General features: G+C 39.4%; 1 protein-coding gene and 1 long non-coding RNA gene across 3 annotated transcripts in view; both read left to right on the top strand.

The window, feature by feature from the left end:
- The window catches only part of GLS (glutaminase), a 58,651-nt gene extending 31,365 nt beyond the window's left edge, over positions 1 to 27,286 (top strand). Inside the window, exons 12-18 of one of the 2 annotated variants that reach the window (XM_035572462.2) lie at positions 2,360 to 2,536; positions 3,628 to 3,759; positions 5,312 to 5,404; positions 22,640 to 22,701; positions 23,718 to 23,794; positions 23,896 to 23,959; positions 24,047 to 27,286. In XM_035572462.2, coding sequence (XP_035428355.1) covers positions 2,360 to 2,536; positions 3,628 to 3,759; positions 5,312 to 5,404; positions 22,640 to 22,701; positions 23,718 to 23,794; positions 23,896 to 23,959; positions 24,047 to 24,203 — 762 coding nt within the window. In that variant the 3' untranslated portion in view covers positions 24,204 to 27,286. Of the gene's footprint in view, positions 1 to 2,359; positions 2,537 to 3,627; positions 3,760 to 5,311; positions 5,405 to 6,230; positions 9,399 to 22,639; positions 22,702 to 23,717; positions 23,795 to 23,895; positions 23,960 to 24,046 lie in introns of those variants that run through there. The other variant, XM_035572470.2, reaches the window with a different exon arrangement.
- Positions 7 to 1,978, top strand: LOC118261584 (uncharacterized). Its single transcript, XR_004782423.2, has 2 exons — positions 7 to 1,550; positions 1,706 to 1,978. It is a non-coding gene; the product is annotated as an uncharacterized LOC118261584 (long non-coding RNA).
- Positions 27,287 to 27,693: the final 407 nt, after the last annotated feature.

The raw sequence follows: 27,693 nt of genomic DNA, 5'->3' as shown, positions 1-27,693 counted from the left end.
GTAATTAACTCTAAAATTGAGACTTAGAATGGATTTGGGATTACTGTTATAAACAATAGAAGCTGATTTATTCATAAAAAGGTTTTAACGGCTTATAATTAAATTTGTCAGCATCAGTTGAACTGTTCAGAAATGAATGATGTACACTTAATGTATCCAGATTTGCTTTCGTTTAGGTGATGTACTTAGGTGTCTTTATTGTTAATGCAAACTAGCAAATGTCTTTAAAGCACAAGTAGTTCAGAACCTTGTCCTGTCCTGTTATTTCAATGAGGTTAAAATATTTCTGCTGCTTCGAGTTGCTGCTTTTTATTGTGTTGCGGAGGATGTTGAACTCTGACATAACTAGAATAGTATTTGCATGTCCTATTGTAAGTTTAAGTGTAGTGTTATAAATGAAATAACATGAATATCTCCTCCTTCCTTAACTTTTTACTTTTGAGTAAAACAGAGAATCTAGTCAAATGCATTCTTCCTTCCCCCATGTTATTTTCCTCACTTTAGCTAATTATTTGCAACTGTCACAAAACGACAACTTGGCAAGTGTGAGGTATTTTGTCAGCAAGGCTTTCCTTAAAAAGAAAAAAAAATCACAATTCACTGTTGCATGTAGTTCTCGAGCCAGTTCAAGTTGTGTTACTGATCCAGTCTGCCTGGGGAAGTGTAAAAAAAAAAAAAATCGGTTCTCAAAAGGAGGCTGTTTTTGATTCATGATACTTGTTCTTACCTGTGCAAGTTAGAAACTGTTTTTAAATGCAGATTTTTATCTGAGCTTTGTATTGGGATCTATCTGTTCCAGCCTTTAAAGTGAACACCTGTTTATAAATTGCATATGTAAATTGGATTGTTGACCAGTTAAGTTGGAAACTAGATACAAACTAATAGTCTACTTTGAACTGTTATCACAGAACAAACTGATTTTTTTTAAATTACTGTTTAAACATCCATTTTAAAATGCTTTCCATCCCACTACAAGTCCTAATATGCTTCTGAGTGCAAAGTTAGTCATAAGTTAAGAAAGGCCAACACTAAGTTTTCTAATACAGTTTTAATTTGGCTTTATTGTGCATTTTGAGCCCGAATTTCATGGCTCTGTCACTTAGTTTTCCCTTACAAAATCCCCTTTCCACCCCATACTCAGATAACAGGGGGCATGTATATTGAGTGGCAATTTGATGTTTTCTTCTCATTGCACAGAGCTTATTTTTCTGCACTCAGATTATACTTTAAAGGCTGTTTTTTCTCCTGTATTGCTGCTTCCTCACTAGTGTAACTGGGAACTTTCTAAGCAGTAATGAACTTGGTTTCATATTACCTCTGTAAAGTGAGGAAGAATTACTGTTATTTTGCAAAACTAAGGTACAAAATGTAGGTGCTGAAAATGAGAACCTAGAAACGCTTTCTTCAACGTAGGTGATATTCTGTAATGCTTCATATGTTTAAAACACAGTTGCTATTTTAGATGCGTCTCAGACGTTCTCTTGATTTGCAACTCCAGTTGATTGGACTAGGATGTATTGAGTTTGGCAGCCGGAAAATAAGAATTCCAGGTAGTAACTACCCATGAAAACTTGGATTAGGTAACTTCATGAAGTATCATGTAATGACTGTTTGGCAAATCAAAAGTACAAGCACTAGTTTGTTTACTTTACAGAGTAGCATTTCAGCTTCAGGTTGAAACCAGCTTATCTTTTGGTTTCTGCAGAAATGAGGCAGCATCAGGTGATGGCATCATATCACATTTCCTGATGTGTCACCAAAGTATGTATAGTCTGTACTGAAGCAGGGATCCTGGGAGAGACAAACATGTGGTCATATCACTAATACATCATAAAGCATATATGAGACAAAGGTAAAAATGAGGCTGCATCAGCAGGAAGTGCTGGCATTAAGACTTGTATGTGCTAGACTTTGCAGCTTTGAAATGTACTTTTAATAGATAGTGTGGTCTTCTAAGACTTTAAAAAAAAAAACAAAACTCAAATTGAAAAAAGTTAATTTATGGCTTTGCCATTTAAGCAGATGCAGAATACTGAGATCGTTTTCCAGACCTCTTCCTTTCAAAACAACATAAGGTGGGTGGGGGGAGGACTCAAGCTGAGACACTAACCCGTGGAAAAATACTGTCCCAAACTACTAAAAAGGCTTTTACAAACGCTGTCACTGGGATCTTTATATCTTTATAGTAGGAAGATTCAGACCATATTGATTGATGCTACTAGCATCATCTGTAACAAATATTATGCTGCAAGTTATTTAATGAAATGTTATTTCTGTAGAGACATTGTTGATCCTGCTATAGTGGACCTTATAGTGCTAGAGTTGTCAGTTTTTATAACATCAATTTCTTTTTCATAAGCTTTGCTCAATAGAAGTAACCTGTGAGTCAGCAAGTGTGATGGCAGCAACTCTGGCTAATGGTGGCTTTTGCCCAATCACTGGTGAAAGAGTCCTGAGTCCTGAAGCAGTCCGGAATACCTTGAGTTTAATGCATTCGTGTGGCATGTATGACTTTTCGGGGCAGTTTGCCTTCCATGTAAGTAGTTCTCAGATATTAATTAGAGCTGACTAGGAAGACTAATCTGTGCTATTTTATTCCATCTTCAGGGGCTTGCATGCCTGCTTTTGCAGGGCAGGGGGAGGCATTATATGAATTGTTTAGGAATTGAAACACAGTGTATAGGAAAAATATCTCCTGGAATCTGTGGCACTACTTGTACGCAATACCTTGAAGTACATGAGTATAATCTCCCATTTCACGCTTGGGAATTCTTTTCACCCTGACACATACTTAAACCTTAAAAGCTGTTCGTGAGAGAAACAGGTTACTGATGCAGATGTAAGCATAACTGAAGGAATCCTGATGTATGGGAGTAGAAGATAGCAAGAAGCTTTTGCTAGCAGTTGCTTTTTCTTCTTTGGTTCAGGCTGTTTCATAAATCGTCCTCATGTATTATAAGTGGAAGGTGTGCACAACACGTAGCATGTTTCTATGTTCGTCAGTATGTTTCTTTTATGCAAGTACTTAAACGTGCTGCAACTTGTGTTTTCAGTGTGTTGTTTTTAGCATTCTCGATTTTCCTTGTTGCAAACTTGTAAAATTGACTGTGGTGCTTTGTGTGACCTAAGAAGTTACTGCTTACTGAAATACGGGGATATGAGACATTAGTCCCTCCTGGGGGGGAAGCACCAACTTTACCCAGACTGTAAATAGCTGGGTTGTTTAATGACTTTATGGGCAGGCTCTTCTGTTTTCTTGTTTGTTTACCTTTTCCATTAAATATTTATATAGCTTTGTACTAATCCCATTGTGCAAACTCTTCATGACAGACAAACCATATATATTACTGCTTAGTCATAATTGCTTTATTACAACAGAGATTTGGATTATCTTTTTTGCTATATCACTGGCTTCTGTGTTACTGAGAGCAAATATCTTTTGACCACATACCTCAGATAGCCATGAACTGTGGTTCAAATTACTGTCTGCCTAAAAAGAAATAGGTAATAATGCTTTTTCAGCTTAAAGTGCTTTCCAGATCTACCTCATACAAATGCTGTGTAATAATGTTCAGTAAAATACATTGCATGCATGCAGAGGACAGTGACTCTCTGCTTGCTTTATAGGTTGGTCTTCCTGCAAAATCTGGAGTTGCTGGTGGGATTCTTCTGGTTGTTCCTAATGTTATGGGCTTGATGTGCTGGTCTCCTCCTTTGGACAAGATGGGCAACAGCGTTAAAGGAATCCACTTTTGTCATGTAAGCAGCATTGCCTTTTTTCTTTTGCAGCTGGTGCTTACTGAGTTTCAGTTGGTATAGCTGAGACCTCACTGGATTAAATAGTGATTCTTCATTCTTTCATATGTGGCAATTTCATCTGATCCAAGGGTGAGAGTCTGTGAAAAGACAAGATGCTTACGTTCTAATAATAAATAACACTTAAATTCTGTGAGCATTTAAAAAAAAAAAAAATACAGGAAATACTTTGACCTAACAAAGGCATCAGTCTCCTGTATGCTGCATTAGAAGGTGTGGAGCTTTATCTGTTGGTTTCTCTTCCTCTACAATCATGAAGGAATCAGTTTTCAAAACATAAGAAATGCAGCTGTTCTTATTGTAATGAAAGGAAAAAGATTCCAAAGAAATACTGCTGTTCTGATTGATCTTTTAAAGCAGATTTCTGTAAATAATCTGATACACAAGACCTTCATACATCAGATGCAGTTGTTGGCAAGCTAGTCCTAGCATCGTCTTTTGATTTGAAAGAGCCGTGGACAGTCTGACAACAGTGTTAGAAACAGCAAAGATTTTATATAGTTTTTTTTAAATGACAAATAAACATTCTTTGTGGGAGAGGAGAATTTAAAAAAGTTTCATCGTTCTTACTCTCTGCCTAAATCAACCTTGCAATACTCATTAAGTAATGACAAATGGAAAACAGAACATAAAGTTTCAAGAAAATAGTAGGCTCTCTAGAGTCCCATAGGAAACTTAGGATTTTTAGTAATGCATTGGAAGTTGAAAGCAAACATTTTTGTTCTTCTTCCTCAGTAGCAATAACAGTAAAGCTGCACTGATACTAGTTTGGGTGGACTTCAGAACCTGGGATGTAAATACTTGTATGAGTAGCCTTCTCTTAGCTTATCCACAACAGCATGGGATTTACAGTGTGTAAGGTTTCAGTTTGTGGATGAGCAGCAATTACAACTTCCCATCTAGCTGTGCAGTACAAAGAAGTTACCTGTTCTAGTCTAAATATTTTTAAACCTTTGATATGAAAGTCTTGCACTTGATACTTTGAATTATCAAGTCACTTAAAAAAAACAGTAGGTGAAGGAATTACTGCACTTACCTGTGTTAAAATGAGACCTAAAACCTGATAGATGATCATGGCACACAAGTAACGTGAGTGTAGCGTTCTGTTTTTCAAATGTAATATTATAGCCCAGTTGTGCAATTATAAATTTTAATATAAAATTCAAACCAAATTTAAGTCCATTATGTCATACGTTTTCTTGTTTCATACTTTTGACGGAATTTTTGAGTTTTATATACTAGACCAGCCCATACTCTGCAAATTGCTGTCTGTTCTTTGCTTTTTTAAAAAGTGAGCTTAATATTGTTATTAAAACATACTCGTATCATTGTGTTACGTTCAAAGAGCCTTACAGACATTGGTGCTAATTTATTGAATAAGCTTCTCTTACTGGTTTAAGTTACTACGATATGATGTAGAACTTAAGTGCTAATATTATATCATATGCATTTGACTACCATATATAGAAAACTTACGTTATTTAAATATTTGCAGGATCTGGTTTCTTTGTGCAATTTCCATAATTACGATAATTTGAGACACTTTGCAAAAAAGCTTGATCCTCGCAGAGAAGGTGGTGATCAGCGGGTAAGTTAAAACTTTTTTAGTGAGTATTGCATGTAGACATCAGGTGAAATATGGAGAGTTCTTCGCTAAATGTAAAACTGCTCAATGACATGTATTGCATCAAAGTTTTCAGATAAACCAATCATGCACATTATTAGTGGACACTTACCTGGGTGGACCACACAATGACAGGGTTTTGTATAGTAGAATTTCATATTAGATTTGTAACTCTATCTCATGCAAGTTCATCTCCCTCGCTAGAGTAAGTATATGGTATCTGATGTGAGTCACTAAGAGTTGCTGTTATGGTTGCCTTTTAATAAAAATAAAATAAAATTGACAAGCTGGGGAGCTTAGTCTTTTGTTCTGTGCTGGAATGCATGAGATGTATGTTCAGTCTTCTTTCACAGTGATGTATCTCTGAGACCGCGTTAGTTGCCGAGAGTTGCACAGGCAGTGAGTGCAGGCCTTAGGTTGCTGTAAACCAGTGCCTGTTATTAAGGAAGTGGTATAAGCAGTCGCTGGGAAAGAACTGAATCTAATCCAGCTTCATGTACAAAAGATAAGTGTGAGGGTGCTTGAGATTACGATTAATGTTTTAACTAAGGCATGAAGATTTCAGTGGGAGAAGATACAGGAGAGTGATTGTTGAAGTGCTTCTAAATATTTGCATGCATGCATCTGAAAAGTACCCAATTTGGATTTGAATCGTTTATAACTGGAAAACAAAAAATAACAGTTTACATGTGAAGAGGTGAAAAACTTGAGTCTTTTAGCATTGATTGCAGATTTGGATTTTTTTCCTTCAAATACACTAATAAATAATGTATGTTGCTTGAACAACTAGCATTCCTTTGGACCAATGGACTATGAGAATCTCCAGCAAGAACTTGCTTTAAAAGAAACAGTATGGAAAAAAGTGTCACCTGAATCAAACGAGGACATCTCCAGAACCGTAGTGTATAGAATGGAAGGTCGGGGAGAGCAAAACTAAGTGAATGGGTTCTAGTTCCATTAAATTCTACATTTTAAAAACTCTCAAGCATCTCTAGATTTAACTTCAGTCTGAATATTGTTTGCCTGGTATTTTCGTTTATATATAAATTTTGTGTAAATTCTGTATGCTATACCAAAAATGCTGTCAAAGTTCAAGGAAAAAAGCGCGCACACAACGGAAACCAAAACTGTTAAATGACTCTTGTAGTTACTTAAAGCACGTTTACTTAAAAAAAAAAAAAAAAAAGGTAAATCTGAATGTTTTCAAAGATATACGTCTTGTGTATATCTGTGTATTTTGTTTATATCTGAGAATTTTAAGTAAATTAATATTAGAGCTAAGCAAGAACTTAAGATGCGTCCCCTGATCTGGTTCAGCATGTGAAGACGGAAGAATTTTAATTAAAATACAAAGCAACATAATGTCAGCAAAATACAGTAAACACAATCTCCAAATTAAGTGGAGTTAGGTTCAGAGTCACGTTATTATTGTATCCTTTATTTTAGTAGGAACTTTTAAATTGCTTTGACCAGAAATTGATCCGTTAGATATGCCATGCTAGTGAAAATGATGTATTTTTTTATCAGAACTTTAATCATTATTAATGCTAATAGTGAATTAAAAAGAGCAAAAATGGCTGGGGAGGCCTGGGACAGAAGAGGAAACAAACCTGCCTTGTTTGCAAGTTGACTAATATAGCAGAAAGATTTCTTAGCAAACTATCTTGTGTCTTGCTAGCTGCCTGCACTGCCTGTTGGTAGTTATGACTCAGAAGTCTGCCTTACTAATAATGCTGTGCTCCACCCTAGAGAGGAATGTAAGCAATCTTAGTTTTAGAGTGCTAACCAACAGAGTAGTGAGCAGGAAATGTATTCAGAGTAAAGCATTTTGATAGATGATATTAAAACTGTTTACAATTAACTTATTTTTCAGCCGCTAATGTATGTGCATGTTCATATATATGATTAGAGGTCTCATTTTTACCTGAGCAAATTTTAAAGTTACCAGTTGCTCCTTTTTCAAGTGTTAGCAAGTTTGCGCCTCTGCCAGCTTGCAGAGAATCAGGACTTGGATTCTCTTACAGGAAACTACATCTGCTAACTTAAATAACTTGATATTTACACTTGATATAAGTGTCCTCAGTAGGATAAAGAAATGGTGCATGCAGGCTTCAGATAGGTTCAGTAGGCAGTGCTGGACAGAGGGCACAGATTTAACCTGTAGCTATTTTGAGATTCTGAATGATACTAAAAGTCTTAGAAAACAATTATATATCTTTATAAAATTTTGTCCTGTATAAGCCTGCAGATGATTGGATGTATTCCACCTTCCGGTGTGCCTCACGCAGAATCATTTTTTATAAAACTCTGGAAAACTTGTCCAAATAATGATAAATGCTATTCCTTCATCTGTGTGCATTACAGCTCATTGAGGATTTTAAGAGGTAATGATGGATGATTCCTTAACAACAACTCCACCCCTTCTCCCTGCTTGCCCATCCCAATTGCTCTCCCTTTTTTGGTTATCCGAAGCTCCAAAATGCATTCATGCGTTAGTTTTGCATAAGGGGAAAGTTATGGTTTTTCTGCCCCTTTTTGTCTCATATAGATGTTTGTCAATCAAGGAGCAAAGCTTATGCTCTCTGAGGAAGCAAGCTGGTCTTAATTATTTTGTTTAGGTATTGTTAGTCTTGCAACGTTTTAAATAATATTAATATATGCAATAAGCTCTGACTTAACCCTGAATAATCTTCATCTAGCAATGTATTGAAAAAGGATGAGCTTCCTTGGTTTGAAGCCTGTGTTTAAAATGTTCAGGCAAAACAATACAGAAAATCATGGTTTGGTGAATTTCAAGTCCTATTATTGTTATTATTGTGGAATAAACAAGCAAGTCTGTGGACAGATGTCAGTGATAAATTGCTGAATAATGGCTATTCTTTATCACTGATGTTTGGCATTAGGTTTGTCAGTGCTTACCTTGGAAATAAGTAAAGGCAGAGTCTTGAACTATAAAAATTTCTCACCTGTTTGAGGTTTTTTCAGTGAAGTAGTAGTTAGAGACGTAACAAGTATTGAGATCCTGCAGAACTGTGGTTACCTGAAATACCCTCGATTGCAAGAGGGAAGGTAATATGACTGTGCTGCTAATGAGAAGTATTTACAGTGGTTACATGTTGCTGATTACTGGTTTAATTAAAAAATGAGAAGGTGTGATGCAGGATTTGCAACTACTAAAAACTTAGATGAAGATGGGCAATTGTTCCATCTGAGTTAAAATCTGAAAATGAAAATCTTGTAAATATAAATTACTTACCAAAACTTGTGCTAGACACAAGCTCTGTTTGGGAAATTGGGGAAAAAAAAAATCAAGGAGACAAGTCAATCTTCAATATGCATAGTAAGAACCTTTAGGGTACAGCTTACAGAGTCTTTACTTTAGGTAATATATTACAGTTCTGTAATATATGCTCTTGAAGCCTGTCTCAGAACTTAGGCCAGCCTCTAGTTTGGAGGGGTTAGACTCCTTTGGACCAATTACTTTGCAACTGGCCTGTATTCAGGGGGTCTCCTCCTGGCCTGACGTGTCTGCAGATGGCTCAGTGATGGCAGGCTACGCAGGTAGCAGGGATCAGAGTTTTTGGTCTGCCACGGCAACTTGCCCATGCCCCGACGATGTTTGGTGAGTGGGTCTGAAAGAATGTGGTGCTAGAGGCTAGTCATTGAATGGTGGAAGTCTGCAACAGTTTTAGTGTCACCTCTGCTACAGTAATAGCAATTCTTGATATTCAAGCATTTTAGCTGTTTGTTTGTTTTTCTTTGTCGGCATCATTAACATTTCATTAGAAATGTAAATGCTTTTGGAAGTTTTATTTTAGCATTTGTGTTGTACCTTTTGGCTCAGTTGTTAAGTTACCTGTCTCGTTTTCCATTTTTCATTTGCATTGTATGTTATTTATGTATCTCAATTTCCAGCATGCTTATTTTTGTATTGTTTAATAAATTTATTTTAAGCTGATTTTATTGTATTTTTTTTCACTCAATGGCGAACAGATTTGCTCAAACACCTTTTTGAGGCTGAAGTGAAATAGGGAGCACTCTTTTCTAAAAAGCAATAAAGTTCTGGAAAACTAGATAGGCCTAGCAGATTTAGTTAAATGGGTCATTGAAAACCTTCTGAAGATTTCTAAAACATTTTGTACAATGATTTAATTATTTTTCTCTTTGAGCTGTTATCTTGAAAGCAAAAATCAGAGTAGCAAAACCTCCTTACTGCAACTTTGCTAATAAAAATGTCATGGTGTGGTAGGATATTCATGTTGTTTTTGTGTGGTTTTAAAGATACTAATTGAGTTGCTTGGAAAATGTGGTTAATGGGGCCAGAGCCAGAGTAGTAACCGTTGATAGGGAGCATTAAGAAGTAAAAATAGAGCTTGTAATAAATCAAGCGAGGAAGTTGGTCCAAAACCCATGTCCTTGTGGTAGCGACAGAGGGGTCTGAACAACTACTAGCTGTAGCTCTCTTCCTGGCAAAGCATGTATTCTATGTCCCAGGCTTGCTTTTTTTTCCTGTGAAAATTTATTCAAGATGTTAAATAAGAGTTGGGTCTATAATGTGTATGATTCTGAGACGAGATGCTTTCTGTAGAGACATCCCTGTGCTCGGGACAGCAATAATTATTAATCTAGCTTTTCTGTTGCTTGGTTCTTAAACTGCAGTTACTTGTACTGTGCTATTTGAAAATGAGCTGTGTCCTCGTACATAATACAGCATTTATCAAAAGAGTTTATCTAAAAGTCATGAAGATAAGGCAGAACAGTGGTAGATACAGAGAGGAATACAGATGATTTACTCTAGATCTGTTTTTTGTCTATTGCAGTTTCTTTTTCATTGTGCTTTTTTGTCAGAAGACCAGTGGGTGGGTAGATGAATAAAAAGGGAATGGAGTTGGGTGGGAGGAGGAGGGCAGAGGGAGGGCAAGAATATATTGCTTAATTGATCTTTAATAGTTTTTGATTGTTAATTATTTCTCTTGGTCATGGTACATGTCATTGATGCACAAGCAGAGTAGTTAATTTTGAGTTTCATCATATATAATGTTTATACAACAGTGTTTTATTATCCCAAACATTGTATGATTTGACTGTTTTTTAATTGAGTTCAGATACTTGTTTTCTGATGGAAAATGAAGGTCGAAATTTATAAGCAGCTTTTCCAGTGAAAGAACAGCCTTTATTCAGCAGAGCTGGGGTGAACTAACAGACCTAATGGTTTATCTTGGTGCAGAGCCTCTTTGAGGAATTTGAATGTCATAAATGTCTACTGTAGTTGAAGGAATGGCAAGAAGGTTTAATCAGGTAGATAGTTAACTAAAACTTGAAATCATTTATCTATTTTGTTAAATCATGCTAATATCTTGTGTGTTCTGTACTACTTGTCCCCTCTGGAAAATATGACTCAATAGTGTGTGTAATGCCATGCTTTTGAAGGATGGGTAATGGTTGGTCCCATTCTGTTTCAGGAACTTCAGTCCTGCTATGTTGAATAGTTTGCAGTCTAAATTATTAAACTACCTGCTTAGAATCAATAGTAGTTCCTGATGTAACATTTGTCCCTTCTAAAGAGCATTGTATACAAAACAGAAATGTCCTGTTTCTCTTTGCTTTTCAGGTAAAATTTGTCTTACATTATTGGTGTCTAATAATGCTTTCTGCAGACTTCTGAATACTTACCATTTATTTTTTTTGCAGACCTTAAGAGTGGCACAGCTCTTCACATAATAGAGTTACTTCAGAAAATAAGCATATGTTTTTTTTTCTGTGCACAATGAGCCTTGCATAACGGTTGTATCTGAAGCTACAGCTTAACTAAATCAAGTTCTGAAATAGAATTTAGGCTGGCAGAAGTGTGCTGGCGACAAGTTTAGCACCAGTTTAAATGCTTTAAAATATAACGTAGGCAGTGAAGCTGATGTGGAGGCATGACCTATAGTAAGGCTGTTACAGCTAACTGCAGGTTTTTAGAAAGGGTAAGAGGTGTGTTTGTGTTTGGAGAAAAATGCACTGTCACTTCAGCATTAAATGTGATGAGGAAGTGGGGTTGAACAAAGGACAAGGGGTAAAGGAAGGACTTCTAGAACATGTTTTTTGCCCTCAAAGATGTTTCAGTCAGCTGTACTTTCATACATTTCATTTACGCAGTGGACACGTGGTGGAGCGTAACTGTTCTAAGGTAACACTTGCTGTTTTAGCTGACGCTCTGCTCTGATTTTTTACCTAGCTGGCACTTAGCTGCTGCTTTCTGTAGTATTGTCTCTGTATTTTCCTGATATCTGTTTTGCTTGAAAAAGGCAGAAGTTGTCTTCTGCATATCTTCTTTCCGGATTCCCTCTGAACTCTGTATCTGATCAGTAAGAGCAGATCTTCTCAGGTTAAGTAGCACTACTACCTTACAAATTACAGGCAGCTGGTAGTGCTTTTCCTGTTCAGTGTATGATAATGTCATGATTATTTGGTCAGACTTGAAATAAAGTCTGTTTCCTCTATTTGAACTTCTCTTAATGTGTTTGGCTTCCAGCATCATGTTTGTTTCAGTGAAATTGCTTCAGTTAAGTTCTTCTATGTTGTTGAATATTCTGAAAATTCTAAGTAATTATTTTGATAATGGAATCAGCAACTGTTATTTTCAGAGTTTATTTTTCTTTGGAAGAACCTTTAATTGCTAAGTGCTGTTAGGTAGGCTTTTCTCTTGAGTTGCCTAACAGCTGGTATGCAGAATTTAAAGTATTCAGGTGTTTTTAAAATATTATTATGTGCACCATAAATTGGGAGTTCATCTTCATCAGTATCTTAAAACGGGACAATTATACTTGGATGGGTACAATCATCATAACCCACCTGTATGAAGTGCAGGAAATTGTACTGGCTGTAAGCGTGAAACCATACGGTCTTGAAGTTGAGCTTGGAAGGGATCTCCTGGAGATCATCCTGTCCAACCTCCAGCTCAGAGCAGGATCTAATGTCAGCTAGATCATGTTGCTCAGGGACTTTGCCAATGAAATGTTGAAAACCTCCAAGACTGGGTTCTCTCTAACCCAACTGGTTAATGCATCCCAGAGTTTTACCACTTCCATCCTGAAGAATATATTGGGAAAAACAATGACTGCTAAAATCTACCTTTCTTGTTGCTTGTGGTGGCTGACTCCTGTCTTTTCACTTTGCGTGGTAAGCTTACCATCATGTTGAAGTCTGTTGGCCAGTAGGGAATCCTGCAAGTAGCATGGGTAATGCTTTTGGTCAAGCCGTAACTAACGTTTTACTTCCTGCTGTATTTTCCTATTGGATTCTCATTTTTTTAAAAAAGCTATTCAAAGTGATTTAAGAACTTGAAAGAGCTTTAGTCCTGTATTTTTTCTAGTATAACAGGCTAATGCAAACTTGGAAATGTTATTTGCTGAGGGACAGTGTGTTACTTCTGGGACCGCTTGTGATCACACTGATTATTAACAAAACAGTGAATTGTTCTTATCACCCAACTCTGTGTTCAGAGATAATGTCGCTTGCTTCCTGTTGATGTGATTCACCAGTCCGACTTTTTGCTTGAGGCAGGCAACTTTATTGTTTGGTCAGGAATTACTTATTCAGTATCAAAATGGATTTTTTTGGACTGGTAGACCTGTCTCTGGTTATAAGGGTAGCTGTGGCTTCCTGTATGATAACTGCATTTCACGCTTCTTTTAAAGGACTTGTTTTGAACTTCACCAGCCTGTATTTGTTCAAAGACAACTGCTTAATGTAACTTCCGTCTGAGAATAAACTGAACAGCTGAGTATGTTTTGGCTGATGTACAAATGGGGAATATGATTGTTCCCAAGGCTTTGGGGTGAAATCATGGAGATGGAAGATCTGTTTAAGCTAATAAGTGCTACCAATGGAAGAAAAACAGGTAACAAATAGACTGGGAATTAGAAGAAGGTTGCTAGAACTTGTTGCTGATAGTTCAGAAACAATCCTTCCAACAAGAGTAGAGTGCAAATTTCTTGTAAGACCTCTTCTATTCTCATTCCAGCCTGCTGGATGTAGTCAGTTTCTTGTTTGTAAAGCTTGGGTAAGTGTCTTCAAAACCATCTTCCATTATTTTTGGAATAATTCCGGTTCGAAGTCTTGTAGCTGAGAGTAAACAGCCATCCATGAATTATGAAGTACCTGCAGCCAGGAAAGCGGGAGCATTGCTCTGCTGGATGGTGCAGATATCTGTTGTGGTCAGTAGGCCCTTGAAAGGGCAGACGTTCTTTTGTCCTGCCTGCTTAATGCAGCCAGTGTCACTAAAGCACTCATCAGCGTTTTGCTTTATTCATTTGACTGTTGTTGATCCCAGTCCTTTGGTTGCAAAGTTTGCAGTGTTAGTAATGTCTGTATCCACTACTTCAAAGGCTCTTGTTTGCGCTCCTGCATTCAAAGAGTCGACTCATCAGCGTTCATCCCACTTGTTAAGATTCTGTGTCTTTTGTTGCAGCAGTGTTTGCAGGGGGTTAGTCCATGAAAGGACTGAAAAGGGAATACAAAAATCCATGTCATGAGATGACCCTAAGATTCTGGCTGTGGTTTTCTGCAAGAATTATTGTTTTACCATTTTGGAATTTCTAATCATCATAGTTCAGTGGCAAAACATCCTTTTTGTCTGGCTTTAAAACTTCCATGGCAGCAGAGAAAACTAAAGGCTTTGAGAAGGTCGTTAAAATTTTCTCTGTATAACTTTGGAACTTTGGACATAGTAGCAAGATTCAGCTATTTCCATCCAAAATACTGATGGCAAATGCACGTTGCCAGAAACTTTTCCTCATTTTCATTTTCTGACTTGGAAGATGCAAGTCTTTATGCCTTAAGTGTCTTACTTGATTTAGTAAAAGCTGTGTTCAAAAAAAGTCTTCGTACTCATCTGTTGTCATACCACTGATGGCAGACAACACCACAGCAACATCCTTGCTCAGGAGGACAGGCATGAGGCTGGCTTTGCTATTACTCCTCTTGTTAATTTGCGCTGCTCTGGAACTGCTTGGTTCATTAGAGTTAGTTTTTGTTTATTAGGTCTACAAAATTTCTGGTTGCTGTAGTGTTTTCATTTTATGAATGTTCATGAAAGGTTTTCTTTAAATAGCTGTTCATAGCTGGTATGTGGAATCAACCAACTTTAGGTCTTCAGTCCAGAAGGACTATTACATTTTTTACTTAGGGTTTTGGGAGTTTAGTCAGTGATAGGCTTTGTACTGTTGTCTCCAAAATTGGAATGTGTTGATTCATCCATACCAGAAGTCAGAAACAGCAGGTGGAACTGAATGTGATCGTGCTTGTCATAATGTGATAAAAGCAGTTTCTGTACTCAAGTTTCTCCTTTCTCCAGTGTTCTTCCCTTTTGAAGTCAATAGTCTTCTCCAAAACAAAGGTCAGAGGTACTGAAGCCAAGTGTAGGACTTCTACAAATAATTCTTAGTGAGTAGCACTTAGGATTAGCTACTCTTTTACCAGCCATATCCATTTTCCTAGCCGTGTGTGCGCATGGGGAGGGAAGCGCTCTCATCATTGCATCATCATCTAAGCCATGATGAGGTTTCAGCATTTGTTGAGGCTAAAGGCTTCCTGTTACTGTAGGAAGAACTTAGGATCATCTGCTTGGGGATATTCACATCAGAGCTATATTGGCTGTGTTCATCCTAGTATATTTATCTTTAGTGTTCTGCACCCCATCTGTGTGTATGGTGAAGGTTTGATTCTTCCTCATCCGCTGGGGGAGGCAATGGTGGGAGCCGAGGGCCACTGCTGGGCAGGAGGGTCTGGACTCACCCCATGGGCTGTATGTGTCCCCGGAGCCGTGTAATGGGCACGGGCTTTCTGAGAGAATCCCTTCCTGAAGGTAAGTAGATGTTTTGCTTGGGTATGGTTAAACAAAACATTTACTAGATTAACTCAACTCGTTTTAAGTAGTCCTATTTGTAACTTAAACGCAGTCAGTTTGCTAATACTTCACAATTATTCAGTAGCCTGGATGGAATTAGTCCCAAACCGTTAATAATCTGCAAAACAGTACAGCAACAGCTCAGAAAAGCCAGCTGGACAGTTCTGATGTGCTAGAGTGTAGCAAGTAGCATTTACAGACACTTTTCAATATCTAGATTATTTTAAAGTACTGATGAAAAAAGGGCTTCAAGCAGAGATGGGCAAAGAAAATCAATTTATTGTAGATTTGGTACTTCTGGGTGGCATAATCCAGTGCTTTGGTCTTTTTCTTTTTTACCTGTCTCTGTGAGGTTTGAAACTGGAGGAAATGCAAATGGTGGGAACCCCTTCAAAAGCCGTACGCGAGTAGGTGCAAACAGGAGAGGGAGCCCTCTGTGTGCAACCTTTCCCTCCAGGAGCACTGCTCTCTGACTCCAGTCTCATCTTTTCCAGTGAAGGAAATGGACTGTTTGTAGGTTGAAGGAAGGGGCTAATGATGTTTTTTTGGTGTCGAGAGAAATCTTCAGTGTGTATATTTGGTATGCTTAGTGCTTCTTATTTTGAGGTACGAGCGTGGCATCTGCAACAGGGACTGAGGCTGAGCTGCTTAATATTTGTTAGCAAACAGCAGCACCTGTCTCTATAACGTAAAGATTTTTTGTAAATGTAAAGCACCTGATCAATAACGTAAAGATGTTTTTTAATGCCCATCTTACAAAATTATCCAGCATGGTTGTACTGCTTTTAATGAAGTGTAAAGTTCTGGAAAGGCAGTAATATTGCATGAAATAACACATGCCTTGTTTTTCTGCATAATCAGCTCAACCATCCGGATGCAGTAAGGGGCTGTGTGTGCAGAGCACTCGAGTGAGTCTTCAGGGTTGTGAATGCAGCACACCCATCGGAGGAGCTTCGTGCTGGAAGCTGTTAGCGCTGTTATTACTGCATTGTAGAGCCAAGGGAGGACTGAGAAGCTCTTCTGTGAACCTGGGTAAATAACCAGCTTGCTGGCTTGCCTGAGGGCTGTGCAGCTGTAGCAGCACAGTTGGTTTAAGGCTGCAGTGGGCATGCCTACGTGAAAACGCAGCCTCCTGTTTGGCTGTGGTCTAGCCTTAACACAGGGGAGTAGAAATTTTCAGTATATACAAATTGTGTTTGAACACGACTGCTCAAAACTGTAAGGCAGTTACTGAGGAATAAGCAAGTGTTTTATGAGTCTGTTAGCTTTCCACTGACAGTGTGCATATGTAAATAATCGCCACGTAAGCAGCATTTCAAGTGAATTCCACTAGGGAGACTCCAAAAATAATCTCCCAGGGAGCAGCTCTGAAAGTTACTGTTGCTTCTTTGACTCCAAAAATAAATGCTGCACGCGCAGCTCGTGAAAGCTGATGGAGCTGGGTATCAGCCTGTCACCAGCTGTACAGAGGAGCTTGCACCATCTAGAGGAAGAGAAATTGGTGCGTTAGAAATAAGGGGGGAGGAAGACCATCTTATTTTCTGTGTTAAAGCACAGAGGAGTAAGTATTTGCAGCTTCTGTTTTTGCACTTTTTTTACATTACGTCAGGAAACAAAGGTTAGTAATGCAGAAAATAGGCATGGGGGGTGCATGGGCAGAAGCCCTGAAGAAACAAGTTTTAGGGAACAGCTTGCCTTGGTTGTAATTTCAGATATTTCTAAATGTTTCTGTATGCGGTTAACATGTAAGTGTCTGCATTTTGCTCACATATCTTGCAGTTAGTTTTAGTATAATCGGAACAAAGATTTTCCCCAGGAATTACAATCTTCTAATTTTTCATAGTAATATATCACAAGTGCTTTTGACAAACCCACCTGGAGGGTGACATGTTTATGGTTCAGTCTTAAGTTTACCTTTTAAAAGTGAATTCTTTGCTTATTTTTAGGTAATAACTTTTACATTGTTTCAGGGGAAGCAGTGCAGAAGCTCTGTAGCAAAGGCATTGGCTTTTGATTGAGATTGATTTCCCTACAAAATGCAGCTTCGCTTCACATTGAAGAGTGATGTATTTAAGCAAAAATGTGTCTTTTAAACTAAAATAGTGATTTTTCCACACTAACCTTTTCAGCAGTCCCTGGAGATGAGGGTTGGGATTTTGTTGTAAATGAGTTGTAAATGTGAACGTGGTCAGTTCTTAAATTAAGCAGTCCTGCCTAGTGTCTTAAGAGCGAATGTACAAATGAGTGCATTCCTCTCTGAGACTTGTCCCTGGTTTCTTTTTCTCTGTTTAATTTCAAAGGTGAAACTTCAGAACTAATTTTTAAGTGCTTTCTCCATTTTAGTTTGAAAACGTGTGTGCAGGGAGAAATTCAGCTACGGGCTATGCTTAAGCATGGTTGAATTACTCGTTCATCGTAGAACCTGGCTCTTCAATAGCTCATCACTGCTGTTTCAAAATTTATATTGACATTTTAGTTTTAGGGTTTTTTTTCCCCACTGATGAAATGAGTATTTAAAAATCTGTCATTTGTCAGGAGAGCAGCAAGGACGATTGCTTTTTCTGGGTACTAGGGTAACCGTCAGCGTTGGGTCAGCTTTAGGAAAAGTAGCCAAACCCTGCTAGTGTTGAGTCCAACTTGTTGATTTGGGCGTTTTTATGACTTTGGTTCATGTGAACTCTTTGCTTTTATGTTACTTCTCAGTACGTGGTCACTTGCGAAGGTCAGGAGAATGGGAAGACCTCATAGCACCACCGGTCTCTTCCCTAATCCTTAGCTTAAAATCTATTTTTTGAATTTCGGCGTTAATCCGGTGCTGAGCTGGCTTAGCAGTGCCATGCACTTAGCACTCGGTGCAGTGGTGCAGGACCTTTTGGCGAGAGCTGTGCAGTGTGCTCCATGTGTCGCTGTGATGCAGCTGCCAAACCAGGGTGACTTTTGCTGGTGTAGGGAGCGAGCTCAGACCCTGCAGGAGAAGTTACCGAGTGTGTTGTGCTTGCTTTTTCCTCCTGGTTGATTTGCAGTTGTGCAATAGCATGTGTCAGGCTTGTGTGTAACCAGAGGGGAAAACTTGGCTGCATCATCCTCCGTTGCTGGTGCGGGTGCCAAGGGAAGGTGGCCAAGGTATTGTAAAAGCAGATTAACTGTGCTGCAGCAGGGGTAGTCCTCGTGGTGCGGAAAGCTGTGCATTGGAGAAGGCAGGTTGGTCTGACTTCCCTGCTGTGTCCTGCCCAGAGCCTTCTCCTGCCCCGTTTTATCCCCGCTTCTGTCCTCCCTACCGTGGCTGCTCAGCCCCGCCTGTACCTGGGACCCCTGAGATCCCAGTAAAACAGGGAGCTGTGGTCAACGTGGTGGCAGCTGGCTGTTGGCAAGTCCTGAGCTGCAGCAGCTGCGGTCTGTCCTGATTTATCTCCGTGTTTCTGTGCTGCACAGGGGGATACTTCAAGACTTAAAGCTTTGGCCTTCAGGCCGGGAGGGTAGGGTTGGAAGTAGCATGCCCAAACTCTGCTCTCAGTGCGGCACTTCGAGAGGGAAAGGGGGACAAGGAAGTGGTGGCTGCTTGCCTCAGCCAGCCCTGTCTTTTTCCCAGCCTGGTTGTGTTTAAAAGTCTCCTGTCAGTACGCGAGGTCCATCCCGTGCTTAGCAAAGTTCAGGCATTGCAAAGTTTTTGGGAAACTGCACATTCAAAGAACCTTTTCCTGCAACATTTTTGAACATCTTTTTTGAAGTCTGGGCTGTGACGGTGTCCCTAAATCCTGTGAAGGGAACTTGAGGAAGACACTGGGGGGCTGTTTGATTACTCTTGTGTGTATTACCTGCACCATTTCAAACTGTTGGGCTTGACAGGATCCTCGGCCACCTGGAAAAACCCTGCAGCCAACAGTGATATTTCTCAGCCTGTAAAATCTGTCATGTTTTCAAATAAATCACTGGGCGTGGGGGGGTGCTCTCAGGAAGCAGGACACGATAGGAAATGAAAACCCAGATTCAGTGACCTTTTTTAGTTAAGAGCTTCTCATGGAATTAATCCAGCTCTGAGCTAAATTATTTTTTTTCTAAAGGATTTATTGTCTTTGTACAGCTGCTGAGCTGCAGCACAGTGGAGCAGCCCCCTTCCCATCGCCGGGCTTCGTTTCTCCATCCTGTCCTGGCGCAGCGAGCGGCTGCAGCGAGCTCTGGGTGCTGTGCTGGCAGAGGTCCCCTGCTGAGAAGCATCCAAGAGGCAGCAGTACCTGTGCTGTTCCCCTGCAAGTTAAAAAAAGACCTTCGGACCTGTCTGTGTTAAGGTGCATGGCTCTCAGCTCAGCCTCGTATGGGGATTCTCTCGTAACCATCACGAGATTAAGGCTATTTAGGGAAGTCTTCTCGTGTGGGCTGCTTGGGGTAGGAAGGGCTGCTTTGTTACCAGGCTGTTCCCACACACCACTCAGGTCTTTCGGGTTAATCAGATATGCTGAAGTTCTCTTTCAGTATTCATGTGCTGCAGTTACTTACCACAAACTAAATGGGCACTGAAACTTCTCTCAGCTTGATACACTGAAAAAAATTTCAGTCATGTCTTACCCAAGTGTTTTGACAACCTGTTTACAGAGAAATCGGGGAGAGGGATGTGTCTGCTGTCCCCGGACACGTGCTCCCTTCAACAGTGAGGGAGCCCTCGTGTGTTGCTGTGCTTTCTCTGTTTATGTGCAGTGTTTGAAGTCTGACTTGTGCTGAGGGAGATTTCTTTCAAGTTTTTAGCACGATCAGGCTTAAGGTATTTAAAATGACCTCAGTAGGAATAGACTAATTGTCACTGTAATGCCCAGCCTTCCTTTTCAGAGCTATATCTTGTTTGGTTCTTGTTTTTGGGGTGTTTTCTTTTTCTTCCCCTTTTGGCCCCCTTTATCTGTGTTTATCTGATGGCCCTGTAGCAGTGGTGTAGCTTCCTGCCTCTCTGAACTCTGGATGTTTCCTTCCTTTAACTTCACATCAACGTAGCTCTTCACCAACAAAACAGGTCTTGGTTTTTCTCTTCTGTGCTGCTCACCTGCTCATCCACAGGCTCACAGAGCTGTTGGTTGGAAAGGAGCTCTCGAGGTCACGGTCACTTTGCCACTTAACTGAAGCAGGACCACTGCCAGCACTGGGCTGAGTCAGTCAAAGCTTTATCAGAGTGATGACCTCTTTTGTGATTATTTCACATCTGCTATTTAGATCAATATGTTCTTTAAGTGATGTACCAGAAGATGCTCGTGTGTATTCTTACTTTGTATATCATGTATGTACTTATTTTGAATTCAAGCTGTATTTTGTTTTGGCAGATGCTTCTAACTTTTATTGATTCACTTTTTACTACCGCATTTTGAGCGGTTCATTTGATACCTTACGAAACCTGTTAACTTTTTAGCCTGGACTGTGCTGCTGATAGAGTAGGGTGAGGTTGCAGAGCATAGGCTTGCTCTGTTGTTGGCAAATCTAGTCCAATTCTTCAATTAAAATCATTAGTCTCACTTGAAATGGGGGCAGATAACCCAATGGGAGGGAGATGTGTTTCAGCTGGGATGGCTACAATGTGCCTGCTTTTTTCTTGCTTGAGTTCATTTCTGGCCAGTTTGGATAGTTTTTATGCCACAATTGTCCTCCTGCTAAATCTGTTTCTCCCCTGCTTTTGTATCCCATTACCTTTACTGTTGTACGGAGAGCAGTCACATTTCCTCTTAGATTTCCTTTTTTTGAACTGAAGTTTAGATTTTTCTGCACTTTTTTAGGAAGGAATGTGTGCTGTTTTATAATATGTTTTAATAGACACTTTTGCATTTCCAAAAATGCAAAGAAGCCCAGCCAAAAGTACAGTTCCTTCTGAAATGGTTTTGTTCAGGACAATGCCATTTGCTTTTGCTAAACCCAAAAAGCCGAGGAGCTCTCAGCACCTGCAGGACCTGCCTCTGGCTCGGGCACTAACCGCAGGCAGCCTGCTGCGCCTGCAGGCACCAGGAATGGAGCAGTGCTCAGCAAGGAGAACCTTCTGAATCATCCTGATGAAATGTGAAGATTATGAAACTGAATTCCCCTTCCATGCCTGCATTTAGATACAGTCTGCAGCCTGGCATCTATAAAAGATCTGTGTCCTTTTAGGAGGTTTTCATGTTCTGGGGCGACTGTGTGAGGTTTCGCGTTGAAAGCCTGGTGAATGATGTTAGATGTAGGATGCGCAGGGCGTTTGCCCTTGTCTGGTTTCTTTTAGCGGTGCAAATCTCCGTGTTCATGACAGCTGCAAGTTTTCTTGCAGCTAAATCTATGGGAGACTTGTTGGTGGGTGATTTATTTCTTCCTCCCTTGTCGTGGAAGGCAAGTGCAGCGCCAGCGTTCTCCTTCATCTCAGCCCCTCAGCACTCGGGGCTGTTAGCAGGACTTCATAGACTCAGCTTAAAAAGTAACCCGGCATTCAGAAACCTTCCTGGGAAATACTGCAGAGTGGTGCCTACAACTGGCAGCGTTGGTGAAGGAAAGCAAACCAATGTGGTGTGCTTAAAACCACCAGTTCTGTCTCTTGTTAAAACTTGCAGTTATCATAGCCAGGATGTGTTAAAAATGTACATGGGAGGAGGCTTGTGGCCTAATAATATCATTCCTTATTTGAGTATTTAATACAGCTAGAAAAGCACTACTTGCTGGAGACTTTCCCAATGTAATTTGATCTAAAATTATTCTACCTTTGCGTACAAACCTCATTCTTCTTGCAATGATTTCATGTGACAGAATTGCTTAAAATGTCTCTTTGAGGAAAGCTTCTATATTAGATGTATGCAAGCAAAATCTGTAATACAAAGCAAAAACATTATTTCTCTTTTGCTAAAACAGACTTCTCTTAACATTAAGCATCTACTCTGTAAAACAAACAAACAAAACAAACAACTTACTCTTCCAGAATGAGTTTGTCTTACAGAGTGTTTATGATTTGTGAATTGCACAAAGCGATGCTGTCTCTGTCAGTATCAGGCAGTCTAAGAGAGAAGAATACTGCTTGTCCGTACAACAAAGGTCATATTTGTTACCACAGAATAGGCACACACACTTTGTTTCATTTACTTCCCTTATGACTTCAACATTGGACAGAGACATAGAAGTACGGGTAGCAAAGCAAACTGGAATGAATTCTTGCAGCGTTTCTACGCTGTGTGCTTCTCTGGCCAAAACTTGCAGGACAAAACGAACCTGTTCATGAGCATTGGACCAGTTGACCACGCTGGCCTTTCATGGGTTTTCCATCTCTTTTCTTTTTGAGGAAAGAAGCTGAATAAACTGGGCATCATCTCTCTTTGTAGGTGAAGTCTGTGATAAACCTGCTGTTTGCTGCCTACACGGGAGATGTGTCTGCACTCCGGAGGTAAAAATCAGTGGGGTTTGAGAGCAGGAAAGCTGCTTGTTTGGCATCTGCACTTGTTGTTTACTTATGAGTGTACGCTGTGCTCATGCCGGGGACATCCAGGCTGCGCTGGAAATTTAATATATTCTACCACCACACTTTTAGCTATGGCATTTTAATGGTTACATTTTGCCTGACTCCTTGTTTGGTTGAAAGAAAAGGTTTGAAAAATCGTACCTAGGCACAGAGAGAAAAATATAACAATGAAAAGTATAACAATGTGTTTAAAAAAATAAACAACTAGTCATCAAAAAGATACCCTTGTACTATACCGCAGTCCCATTGTTTTCCATTTCTTGGGATCATACTGAAATATGTTTCCTTAAATAGTCTTACAATGGCAAAAAACCCTAGCTGAACTCTAGTCTGCTTTGTAATTCAGCTCTGAAACTGCCTCAGAAATTCAGGTTGGAAAACGCTCCTTGTTGTTGGAGAGGCTAGGAAATCTAGCTTTGCTTTCTAAATCTTGAATTGAATTTGGCAGTGTTTAAAGGAGTAACTGTAAGACTAAAACATATTAATTCAGCTAGAATATGTCTAAGTATCGTTAGTGGGTGGAAGGATGTGCACAGCTTAGCTCTGTCTCTGAGCGATGCAGTGTGATGAAAGAGCTCTCCTGATACCTTAACGCTGTTCAGGATTTACAAACCTGGGAGTCCTCCCTGGGTTTCCCCAGCTGGCAGGAGTTTCCTGTGCTTTACACGACTTGCATTGCCCATGTTTGGCTTTAGATCAGATAAATTGACTGTAAAGGTGCTTTAACTTTTTTTTATTTATAACAGCTAGACAGTAGGAAGAAAGTTAAGCCCCTACTTTATTTTTAAACCCAAAGCAATTAGGGCCCCTTTCCTTACTTTTTGTTGCCATCTATATCCTCTTGCAGGAGATGTTTTATTGTTTTAGCAGTGGTATTGTTCAATGCTAACTTTGTAACTCATTTTAATTATGTAAAACTTTTCTCCATAATTCTTTTTTAGATTTGCTCTGTCAGGGATGGATATGGAGCAGAGGGACTACGACTCCCGAACAGCATTGCATGTGGCAGCTGCAGAAGGTAATGTCTCACCTTGTATATACCTGCTTTCTAACAGTGTGTGTACACGAATACATGTAAGCCCATAAATACATACATGCACAATCCTGCTTTTCTTACAGGACACGTGGATGTTGTTAAGTTCCTGCTGGAAGCATGCAAAGTGAACCCTTTCCCCAAAGACAGGTGAGTGGCTTTACAGCCCGTGTGAATTTCGGTGCTTTCTAGCTCCACAACTGCATGCTGATCTTAGATCTGTGTTCTCTCCTCTAGATGGAACAACACTCCTATGGATGAAGCTTTACATTTTGGACACCACGATGTATTTAAAATTCTTCAAGAATATCAGGTCCAATACACGCCGTCAGAGGATTCCAACAACGGAAAGGAGAACCGAACGGTTCATAAAAACCTAGATGGTTTACTATAATCATTCTCAGCTAGATCCTAAGAATCAAGTCACTTACCTATTTAATTGTGGTGTACATAAGTAATTGAAGAGCGTGTGTGTTTCTATCTGATAGTGGTATATGTTTTACAGAAGTCTCTGTTACTTCAGTGTTATGTTACAGGAGTTTCTATACGCACAGGACAAATCCAATCTCTCAAAACCAACAAAACCAACTAAGAATCTCCCTCCATAATGTGAGCAATATTACCTCATGCTGCATATAATTGATGTATAAAGATATTTAGCTGTGGCTTTACTGTGCACTACTTAATTTATTTTTGTGTTCTATGTGAACTTGAGTCTGTGGTCAGGATTTTTTTTGCTATATTTTTGTTTCTCTAGCCCTCTGTTTCCAGTATGGCTGAGATGAGCCAGAGTACTGTCAGGTATGAGCGTCAGTGAGGGTTTTCAAAAGTTGAGGATGCTGATGTAGATTTAGGCTGGGTGTGTTAAGTAAAGATCTGCACTTACTTTAAAAAAAAAAAAAAATTTCCACACAAGCTTGTTTACATAATATAAATATCAAAAGAGTATATAGGTGATGGTTGTCTATGGTCTTAGGCTTGTTCTCAGAGATAGTCTTGTCAGGGAATTTGTTTTAAGGTTTGTTTGACCAAATGGCGTAGGAGAATGTGACTTGTAACATCTCTCAATGTTTAGGGTTTTTTTTAGTGTTTTTTTCCTTAAAGCATTTTTTTCTAGCCTCCCTCTTCTCTCCCTGTTCAGCTGCTAAAGTACTTCCCCTGTAACGGGAAAACGGGTGCTTCCACTCTATGCAGTTGTGCTCCTTGCAGGTATATTTGCACTACAGCGAGCCTTGACAAGCTGCAAAACCCCGTTTTGGGCTCATGCTTCATTCTTGGCAGTTGCACCAGGACCCAGTGAGGGGAATGTAGGCATGTGAAAGGCAAAATACTAAACCAAATACTACAAGAAATCTGACTAAATTTAAGCTTATGATGAGGAACACAGATGGAGTTAAACAGCTTTAAGGAGCATAGAGCCAATCAAAGCATGAGCAGAGCAGGAGATAAGCCAAATTTTGGGAATGTTCTCTTCTCGCACTACCATCAACCAAGGAGCAGGATATTAGTCAGTAGGACTACGGGGGTGTAGAACCAGGAGTTCAGCAACAAGAGCACAATTAGGTGATTCCTTTGGTGGTGAACTGTGGCATTTATTGTCTTACCGCTGAAGGCAGCTTGGCAGGTGTTGTCATGGGAAGTGTAGATGCAGATATTTTCTTGTTTGCAGAGCTACCGTGTTAGGACAGTTCCCTATCCCACGTGCAGTTGTTTTTACCAACACTGTGGCATAAAACCTCCGAAGTGATCAGTGATTTAAAGAGTTGGACTTTGAGACCCTGCAGTTGTTGGACGTAGATTTTAAGCCAGAATTGTTTAACATATAGAGATTTGTGCTTAAGAATAGCATATATAGCTAATTTTATGCTAGCACAAAACATCCAAGTCATTAGTAGATCTTGAAGTTCAAACTTTGTGTTTAGGCACCAAAATTCTCTTGAAACTGATGCCTGAATTCTTTCTAGATTGGGCCAAGCACTTTATAAAGATGACCTGAACCACATTATCTCCCTTTTGCAAGTGGGGAAACTAAAGCATAGAGAGAAGTAACTTCAGAATGACCCAGCAGGTCAGTGTAGTTGAGAATAAATCCTGTTGAGTTCCTGTACAGTCCTCTACTCGATATGCCATACTGCCTCCTACAGGAAGGGAAAATCCAAAGGGAAAAGTGCCTGATACTCATCACAAGCAGTGACTGTCTTCGTGATGATGAAATCTTGGCTGAATCTGAAAGTCTAAAGCCCTGAAATCACCTTTCCAGGCTGGCTGGCGTGGTTATCAAACACTTTTTCTCATGAATCTTACAGCTCTTAAGCTGTATCTTTTTTTTCTTCTCTCTGAAGATCAGCTGTTTTTCTGAAGGCTTTTAACATCTCTTAACCTCTCACCTCCTGTGTCACAGCCACCTTAGTTTTAGTCAATAATGAAATCAAATGGCCTTTGGCTCTTTAATGAGCTGCATTGGTCACTGAATACCACAAGGCCTCTCCTCTGCTGCACCCCACACTAAATCCCAAAATGTTTTCTCTGGCAACAGATCTATTAACTCTAGAATAGAGGAGTAGAGATTTTCAGATGGACTATAGCATTCTGTATCTTGATGCTAATATTATTTCTGTTTTTCTATAAAAACCTATCCTTCAGATTCTCAGAAAAATACCCGATTTAGTTTAACTGAAATTTGCATTGCTCAAGCAGGCATCTTTAAAAGGTAGGTATATTATACAATACACAAACATACAAAACCTTCAGAAGCAGCATTTTGACTGAGTTAACATAAAGATCATGGCTGTCCGTGAACTAAATGCTTTCCTGAATCATACGGAGTGCTTTTAGCCAGTCTTAGCTTCAGTGCATTTTTGCTGGATAGCTTTAGTATTTTCTCAGTGTGAGAAGATGCGTTATTTTGTAATGTCCAATTAAGCAGTGCAGCTATTTAGACATGGCGTTATTTATAAATATATGCAGTACATTGATTTGGCTGTTTATCATTCATGATGCTGACATGTAGATTTCAATGTAAGTAGCTTTTGGTTATCTGATCAAATACTGACTTCCTTATGCTCCAAAGAAGATTCCCCATACCTTCTGGTTTTGTCATATATGTTTCTTCTGTATCACAAACTAAATAGTTAAGCTAACTTAATGCTTTGTACTCAGAAATATTGTGATAGTCATAGCATTAATTAGCCTATCTTTGTGAACAAAATGTATTGTACCGGATTTTTTTGCTTCAGAGATGGACTATCAGTGACTACTTACTGGCAGTGTACTTCTGGTCATTGTAACTGACTAGGCTGATCTTGACTTCTAGATTCTGTATTGTGGGGAACAGACAGTGATGAATGTACTTCTAGCAGTTTCCCATGAGTGAATCTAAACTTGAGCTGTACTGGTTCTGAAAATGAAAGCTATTTATTTTAAGAAATAAGATCCAGATAGCGTTGCTTTTTACAGCATAATAAATGGAAATACCAAGGTGGTGGTGGTGGTGTTTTTTATTGGTTTTCTGTGTGACTGTGATTGAAATACAAGCCTTGGGTCAGGGGGAAGGCTGTCTAAGAAAACCTGCTCTGGTCGTTTCCGTTGTGCAAAGCTTATAAGAAATAAGAATGAATTAGCTGATCTAGTTGCTTGTTGTTTTATTGTTTTAATCTACACTTCTAGAGCTCTCACTTCCTTTGCTTTTTGTTGATGCTGAAATTCTTAAGTGGATTGGCCATGTGCCCTCAGAGCTCTTGCCCTCCCTTGCCTACTCCCCAATCCTTCATCTCACCATTTTTGTTTCTTTTAGTTTTCTTCTGGCTGTGTAAAGCAATGTAAAAGACTGAGTCATGAGAAAAGGGATTGTATCACCTGATAGCCACAGAGAAAAACGATGCACC

Source organism: Cygnus atratus, chromosome 6 (genome assembly GCF_013377495.2).
Source record: "Cygnus atratus isolate AKBS03 ecotype Queensland, Australia chromosome 6, CAtr_DNAZoo_HiC_assembly, whole genome shotgun sequence".
NCBI classification, from domain to species: Eukaryota; Metazoa; Chordata; class Aves; order Anseriformes; family Anatidae; genus Cygnus; species Cygnus atratus.
Note: the sequence above shows the minus strand (reverse complement) of the source record. Positions and strands in the feature narration are given on the sequence as shown.